The following is a 9,079-nucleotide window of genomic DNA, read 5'->3' as shown; positions in this document are numbered from 1 at the left end:
ATTTTACTAAGATCTGTAGTAAAAATTATTGATTTTTTTAATTATACATATATTTTGAAAAAAACGAACAATTTGGCGTTGGGCCTATTATTTAAATACCGAAAAAAAAAAACTTTCCATTGGAACATACATTCACCAGAGGGAGCCACCGAGCACAGTCGCAAAAAAGGATTGTTACGCAATAACAGCACAACAAAATGCAAACGACTTTAAGCTAAGAAATGCGTTCTTAAATGCAAATTATCCTCGCTGACCTAAAGTAACCTTTTAAAAGCTAATAACTATTTTACTTTTGATCAAATGAACCTTAAATATTAACGTAATGCAGAAAGTTTGCAGTTTGTCAGTCAATTAAATGTAACTCGATCGAAATTTATGAATGAACAGGAATTAGAAGAAAAACAAAATAAATGCCTTGGGTACGGTACTGAAAATTAAATGCTATCCTAAAGCCTTATATTTTAAAACAAATTGGGCTTGTTTAAATGACAACTTTAAAAAGCTAGGAAAATTTTTAATTTTACCAGTTTTTGACATTGTTTAAACGACTTACATCAATGACGACAATTGACCTAATTGACTTAAGTTTTTGGACAAATGACATGGGATGAAATAAAGTGCTTTCACTAAGTATATCGTATAAAATTATGTTATTTTTTTCAAATAAAACAATTATAGCTTTCTTTATGCTGCGAGTTATTTTTTAGTTGAGTTATTGCTCATAATCGAATTAGTTTACCGATTTTATTAGTTTAACGTTTTTTATGACAAGGGCTTGACCTGACACGAGCAACTGATGACGTCATTTATTAAAAAAGTTTTGACTTGGAGTTAAATCATTTCGAACTGATTTTGATTTAATTTTGATTAAGTTATTGTATATTAGCAGAAGCTCTCTTTCTGTTCCATTGCATTTTGCAGAAAACAAAATTTTCGTTTTTTTTACATTTAGTTAAGCGATGCAAGACATAAACTAAAATGACTCGAAAAGTAACACGCAGAACACAGATTAATAAAACAACCACGAGGTCATGACCTTTGAAAGAGTGTTTTTATTTCGCTTTGAACTAATTTTTATTGTGGTCGAAATTTCGAAAAAAAAAGAATTTTAACTAAAACGCAGCCAATTAAAAGCTGTTGACTTGGTCGGACGTTTCACACGCAGTCTAGAGATGGAGCAAAACCGTTGTGGTGGCTACAACTGCCAGGAGATTCAGCGAGAGAAACGTGGTTGCTGAAAAAAAAAAACGTGAAAATGTAACAAAGCAAAATGCATTCTTTTTTTTATTATAGATCATTTAGGAAAATTTTTAAATTAAAATGCAAGGTTTACACTTAAGCTAAACCTTTAAAAAGTAATTAGACGGTATAATTGTAACTCAAAATACTACAATAATCCTCATACATATAAGAACTTTTTTGGGGGAAATTTATAGAGGGTTAAATATCACCAAGATATTCAACTTTCCACAACAAAAATTGGCAGATTTTTGCCAGAAATGACGATTTATTGAAAAATCGTGGGTAAAAATCGGTTTAGGTTTTCTGCATTGATTAAAAGACGCTTAAAAAGAGTTAAACCGTAAAGCGCAAAAACCGGATGCCTGTATATGTACCTGCACCGCTCTCATCATCATCATCAACAATAATTTCCGGATCTTCGCCGTCGCCGCCGGCAAATATGTCGATGGGCACCGTGGGCAGCTCACCGTTTCCCCCGTCCACTTCGCTGTCCGTCGAGTCGGCCAAGGTGCCAGTGACCTCTTCGGGCTCCGGCGTCGTCTCGTCGGCCAGGCCGGTCGACAGCAGTACGAAAAACAGGCAGACGCTCTGCGCAGGGCACGATTTATATTTTAATAAAAACAGCGGTGGCGTTTTTTCTCCTCTCCTTGAACATAGGTGCTCAAGATTTTTTTTTTGCTTTTTAATTCTAAGGCGTGTATTGTTTTTTTATTGACTGGGTTATTTCAGTTATTTATTTAGTGTCTATGCTTCGGGGTAAAATGGCGTTCGTAATAAGGTAGAATAAATAAAAGCTAAGCTTCTAGCAGCAATTTGGATACAAGTGTTGCACTGTTTGGGCATAGAACAGATTTGATTGACTGGATTAAGTAATTTTAACAAAAGGTTTTAGAATACTTTTATTTTATGTAACATTATACACAATAAATTTTATGTTTTAACCTTTTTTTGTTCATGGTAGTTTTTAAGTCACGGGGCAATCAATGGGCAATAAAGCCTATATAACATGGATTTTAGACAAACGCTGCTGTTCTGACTTTAAATAGAACTTCACTTTTATTGTCATTAGTCAATTTTAGAAACAATTAAGCCGTAACATGTCAATAGAATCCCTTGGGAGAGACCAGTGGGGGACTGTATTGCATGCATTTTCAGTACATAACTAACTCCTACCCCAACTCCCAACTGCATTCCATAATTTGTGGACGCGAAAAATTGAGGCCAAAAAAAATATTTTCTTGAAAACGCTAGCAATTTTCCATTGTAACATGGCGATGTTTTATGCCAAATGACGTCACCGGCATGGTTTTGAACTTTGGCCCCAACCATGGAACAAATATCCGCCTTTTTGCAAAATTAAAAAAATAGAAACGCCACTTAGGTATTTTTGGTAAAACAAGCAGCAGGGTTTAAACGAGAACAGTGCAATAGCAGTATACAGAAATAAACGCTAGAAAAAATTCCGTCGCAAGTCTAAAATCCTACCACAGCTTTGAAACAATTATTAAAACAGCGTACAATATTTGGGTTAGGGTGTCGGTTAGTGTTTGGGTGAGGGTGGGTCAAGTATTATTATATATTTATTATTCAATAATAATGCTTGACCTATCACAATTCAAACGCTAACCCCGCACCTTAACCCAAATATTGTGTGTTGTGGTTAAAATCCAAATATGGCGAAAATATGCCTAGTAAATAGTAGTTACGAAAATGCAGCATTTAACGATAACAAGCAATCATGTCAACCAGAGTTGCTACAAAAAACTTAAACAAAGTATATTTAGACAAAAAACAACCGTCAAAATCTCAGTTTTACTTAAATATGTAACACACAGTGGAAAACATGGCCGCCGCCCGGATAAAACTTACGAACTTAAGATACATGGTTTTACGCCCAAGCTATATAAACCGTTACTGTGTAACTTTAAAGTAAAGGTGAAAAAAGATTATAAATTAAACCAATATGTCGCACTGACACTGAGCTAAGTTAAAAATTTACAGAAACTCAAGTTTTTTAACAGTTTTAAAAAAGAAAAAATCTAGTTGTTTAAATCTTTTAGACGGAAAAAGCTAACTCTTGTAGGTAAATTTTAATCAAAATTTTAAGTTTCAACACTTACGATCAAACAAAACTTCCTCATTTTGACGTAGATGGTAAAAATTCAAAACAGGTTCGCACGAGATTTTGCGTTTCGTTAAAATAACTGAATCAAAATACCTTTTTGTTGTGATATCCCATTGTGTTATTAAAATGGTAGTGTTACGTCACAATGACAGTTAACATTATTTCTTAAGGGGCCTAATTTTTTATATTTTTTGTACGAGTTTAACAACTTCAAGCATAAAAATCTATACAAACACGATGAATTTTAGTCTTACTGGCTGTTTAATTAACTAATTTCAGTGTGATGTTTTAAATTTTTGGCATACACGTTCAAATGAAGACCTAGAATTGCCTAATTTACAGTATTTCTAAATTGTTTTGACGTAAAGCCTACATATGCAGTTTCCATTTGTTTTTGGGGGCCTATAGGTATGCCTATTTTTGATGTTTTTTTTTCAATTGAAAGTTTATAATGCCTAAAATGGACCTATTACTACTATCTTAAGAGGTCTAGAATTTACTAACTTTTTTATATTTTTAAATTTTTAGTTAAATAACTTCAGATGCATTTAACTATAATTTTTGTGCAGAAAATTGCCTGTTTTTACGTGATTTTACAATTTTTCAGCATAACAACCTACAGTTGCAATAAACTATTACTGCATATACGCGTAAATTTTGTTATCCTTTTTAGTTTTTACTAATTAGGCTAAAGTTTTTAAGGTTTTGATTTTTTAGTATAAAACCTACAGATATAGCTAACATTTACCTTAAGGGACGTATGTCTGTTTTAGTTAGGTCTTAAATTTTCTTCATTGAAAAGAGTAGCAGCAAAAGAGAAAAATATTACATTATAATAAATTGTAAAATATTTCTCCGTCTTTGTAAATCAAAGCTATAAGTATGAGTTGTGAATACATAAACAGTTTCGACAGGCTAAAGAAACGCCTTCAATTTTGTAGGTGCTGATTCGTTGGCCAGTAACAACAGCACATAGCCCTGGGGGCATACAATAACTCCAGTATCTGTGATGATTGTTTTCACCTACAACTTTAACAGCAAAATTCACAATTTATTTGCTCAACGTGGTAGCATAAACTGACGGAACATAGCGCACAAAAGCATTTTAGAAGTCGTCATACTGTACAGCATGTACGACAAATAAAGATGGCAACAAAATTTACGAAACGGGCGTCAATTTGAAAGAGTAACAGGCGAAAATTACCCCTTAAACAAATCTAATTCACAACAAAACATTTGGAAAAAACTAGCATAAATTATAGCATATTTGTAATAAAAGCAAAACAAAGTAAAATGTTATGATACTGCTGGTAATGCTATTTAAAAAGCGGGTGGTATATTTAATATAGCAAAGTGAAATTTTAGCAGACATTTATTTTTCATCTTTAAAAAATGTTTTTGCCATCAAAAAGCTGATAAAGTTTTGCCGCGTTTTTACCATATAAATACAGAAACAAAAGGTTTGGTAATGTTTTATGTACTGCATGTCAGAACTATTTTCGTAAACACAAAAGTTCAACGCCGGTTATAACTGTTGGTGTTCAGATATACAAGTAAACGTCTTGTTTTCGCTTTGCTGCAATAATATAGCATATTTTAAAAGCATTTGTTTACACCAGGGGTTCTTAAACTGGGGTCCATGTACCCCTTGGGGGTCCGTGAACTAGTTTTAGGGGGTCCATGAAGGCCTAATTAAAAAACTAGTGTATACTTGAAGTAATTAATTTTCAAAGAAAACACTTTAATTAAAAATTAAACGGTTTTGCACTGAATGTATAGTTAAACTCCATTTAACTTTCACATTTTTCGGACCGAAATAACAGAGTCATGCTGAAATCTATTTGCTTTGTGACGTCAATTTATGACGTAATTTTGGAGCATTTCTTGTCTACCGGGGTCCATGAAAAGCAAAAAAAAATTTAGGGGTCCGAGGTAAAAAAAGGTAAAGAACCCCTGGTTTACACCAAAAAGCATATTTCAACCACTTTATAATTAATTAGTGGTAGGGATGTCCAATAGCCTACTTGATATTTTTATCCGATACCGTTACCCGATATCTTGAACAAAAATATCGCGATTTAATCTGAACCAAAGACGTCACTCCTTTTACAGTAGAAATCACTGTGATAGATCTTAAATCATGCTAAAAGTTGCCATAATAATAAGTATCTGATGGGCTAGTATCGGACGATAATTGACATGGGATATTTGCTCCGATTCGAAAGTATCGGACATCCCTGTTTGGTTGGCATGAACATAAATAAATTGAAAAGAGGAATTTGGCTTTTAAAAATGGGCTTAGTTCTCAGGCAAAACAAATACAAACACTGACAATCTGACATTACGCAATGAGATCGAATAACAAGTGCAGCAATTGTTAGGGCATCAATAACTTGCGCGCAGGCAAGTAAAGAATTAAACAACTAGTTGTCAAAGCTTTTGGTATCACTTTAAGGTTGACTTTGCGATTAAGCTAAGCACTCTAACTTACACAAAAAAAGCGTTTTTCTCGGTTTAAACAGCTTCGGAAACAAAGAAGAGCGATTTTCTTGGTTTAAACAGCTTCAGCAGCAGTTATTTGGTGGGCAGGTAGGCGTGGCTGTCTCTCTTCTTAGTACCGGCGCGCAAAACCGTGCTGTAAGTGTGCGGGGTGTTCTCTTTGAGCGCGTGAAACTTCCAAGCGGCAGCAAGCTGCTCGACAGGAAACAGACCGTCCTTTTTATTCTCCTCCTCCAATTTCTTAAGCTCGTCAGCTGACAGCAAAGGCAGCCTGACAAGGGCTACCACCGAAGCTCCTATCTCCTTAACAGGGCGGTTGGCCAATAGAGCATTGCTTCTACTCCATCTCTTAACAGCAGCTATCACATCCATTTCATCTGCATCCAGCGAATCGCTTCGCAGAAGAGCTCCAAGCGCCTCGGCGGATAGCTGCTGAAACTGCTCCGTTCGCAGCACCTCCACGGCATTGCGCGTTGCAAAGTCAAGCGACTTTTGTAGCATATCGGGCTGGGCGTGGGCCACTGCGGCCGACAGAACGTCGCAGGCCGTTTCGTTGCATATTCCCTCCAGAAGAAAACGCGAGCAGATCCGACGAAGCCCGTCTAGCTTGTACTCAGTGGCTAGCGACATGACGTCGGGCGCTAGGTCCGCCGTAAGCGTGCAGCAGTTGCTGTAGACGTAGTCCATCGCGGTAAGAAAGACTTCAGGGCGTACTTCGGGCAGCGCGAACGGCGGGTCTCGGCCGGCAACTGCGTGAATCGGCTGCGTCGAAAACATGCCGCGAAAGGTCTCCGACCTGGCCGCCAGCACGCACCTGTGAGCGTAAATTAGCTGCCTCTGCGGTCCCACTACGAACATAACGTCGCTGAAGTCCTTATGGTTGATGCAGCGCTTTCGCATCAGACTGTAAAATGCTGTTTGGTCGCCACGCACTAAACGCTCGCCCATTTTTCTTTTGGTTAATTTTCACAACTTTTGCTAACTCTGTAAAGGAACTGTAGGCTTCAGCTGCCGGCCGACTGTTGGCTAATGAACGCAGACCTTTTGCCCAGCTAGGAAAAGCGGCAGGTTTTTTGGAGACTTTATAGCCTCCGGCAAGCCATGGTGAAGTCGCCAGTCGAGTTTAAATCAGATAGTTGACTGGTTGTTACGTCTTTTCGGTTAATCCGCTGCGCGCATTAAATCAAGTTCACGCGAGAGACAACTCATTAGTGACGTCATTTTAAGTGTGCTTACAAATAAAGTGTGTAGCGACGACGTGGTTGTCGGTTCTCTGTGGTTGAAATCGATTTGTGAAAATGCCCACATACTCTTTATTGATTCAACCTAAAATCGGTAAATGAGTGTATGACTTTTCCATTGCGTGGATGACATTTTCTCTCTGCTATGGCGAATTTCACGCACGTTAAACGTGTATACAAGGTTTTCAGGAGGGAAACACGGTACGCCTACCCAATTACTTGATAGGCAGTAACTCTTTTTAACCCTAAATATTTTTACATAGCTACACAAAGTTAAATAAACTAAAGTTATTTAATCTTTTCTATTCAAGGGTGCACAAAGGTTCTTCTAACCTTAAATACGACTTTAAACTTGTACAACTTCCTTTGATTCTAACTTTTACTGTCAGAGTTTTTAAATCTTTTAACCCTAAGTTTTATTTTAAGGTTGGACAATTTCCTCTAATTCCGTAACCTAAACTTTTAGTTCAGAGATCTAACACCCCTGCATAACCAAAGAAAATCGATTTCAGTTTTTTTTTTAAAAACCGTTAATAAATAATTTCTATTTCCTTATTTACACAAACACTCGACTTTGACAATAAAAAAATTATACGGCAAAACAACATGTAAATTGTGGAAAATTTAAATTCTGGCACATTGATATAAGAATGGGTTAAAACGAATTTCACGCACATCAATTACTGTCGGAGGTAAAAGTTACACAAATAAAAAGAGAAAAGAAATACACTCAGAAAGGATATCTTATGAAAATCGAGGACAATTCTAACAAATTAAAAACGATATTTTAAACCTTCGTCTGCCCCTTATTTCTTGTAATCATATTTGCAGGTTAGTAGGCACTTCAGCAATAATTAAAGTATAGCCAAGTCAGCAGTAAGCCCACATTTCAAAATGACTGTCACCATATTTTCGCTTGACCTGTCTTCTACGTTTAGAAATTTTGAGATATTAACCTGGCAAACATTACCTTTGAACAATTTATTTTCATCTTTTTGGCTTTATAAGCATATTAATGACGCCAATATCGAACAGGATCGTGGTACTTTTTGTCCAAAATATCGGGTATCGGTATCAGGATATAATATCAAGTAGCGGGCATCCTTAATATTCAGTAACAATTTATCCTAATTATATTTTTCTGAAATAATTAACTTCGTTTTGAATAGCGCGATACACGTTATACTTACTTTCTGGAGAAGGGAGTATTTTAAATTTAGGGAGCACAAAGGCTTTACATGTAAACAAGGTTTTTTGTTATAAAGGATCATTTTTTTCCCGAATAACAGGCAGGCGAAATTGTTCTTATGAAAGCTACGAAGTTTACTCATGAATGCAACGGAATATAGCAAATCGATGCTGTAAAAAATAAGTACGCCCAGTTTGAAAAAAATGCATAATGCCGGTTCTCTTTCAGTGAACCCATGTAGTATGTCGCTGTACAATAAACTTTTTATTGAGTTTTTATATTTCAGTAATCCAAACCATTGAACCGCCTAGCCCTAATCAAAGTTAATAAATATACTACACGGGAGAAAAACACAAAGAGTTAGACAACTTTACCCTAGTGTGCCATTACCTACTAGAAGGGAGGTCATGTGGCATGAAATATACAAAATTGGCCGTGTGTATAAATTGTTTTAAGGTATCAAAAAAACTAAGCGGCTAAATAAAATTTGGCAATAGGCAGGCAGTTATTGAGCTGTTATTTTTCGTGAAATTGGTTAAACACTGCTTTGTTGGCCACATTTAACCATAGATAGAAGTATTTTTGCTGTATACCCCACACAACTGCACCTTAAAAGACTTGCTTTTGTCTCCAAAGCACCCTGTTACCTTTAGGCTTTCAAACGTTGCCCAAAGACTGATTGCCTGGCTATTAGGTTAGTGTACGTCGATATTGTGTTGTTTGTGTTGTTTCGTTTGGATTCTAGGCGTGTATGCTGTTTTCTTTAAAGCATTGCCTTTGCAG

General features: G+C 36.1%; 1 protein-coding gene across 1 annotated transcript; it reads right to left on the bottom strand.

The window, feature by feature from the left end:
• Nucleotides 1-4,403: 4,403 nt before the first annotated feature.
• Nucleotides 4,404-6,895, bottom strand: LOC146158147 (BTB/POZ domain-containing protein 19-like). Its single transcript, XM_083384124.1, has one exon. It carries the CDS (start codon nt 6,812-6,814, stop codon nt 5,942-5,944), a length of 873 nt encoding a protein of 290 aa, XP_083240250.1. The 5' UTR covers nt 6,815-6,895; the 3' UTR covers nt 4,404-5,941.
• Between the last annotated feature and the right edge of the window lie 2,184 nt (nt 6,896-9,079).

This window comes from Ascidiella aspersa, chromosome 3 (genome assembly GCF_963924565.1).
Source record: "Ascidiella aspersa chromosome 3, kaAscAspe10.2, whole genome shotgun sequence".
NCBI classification, from domain to species: Eukaryota; Metazoa; Chordata; class Ascidiacea; order Phlebobranchia; family Ascidiidae; genus Ascidiella; species Ascidiella aspersa.
This window is presented reverse-complemented; position numbering and strand designations above follow the sequence as displayed.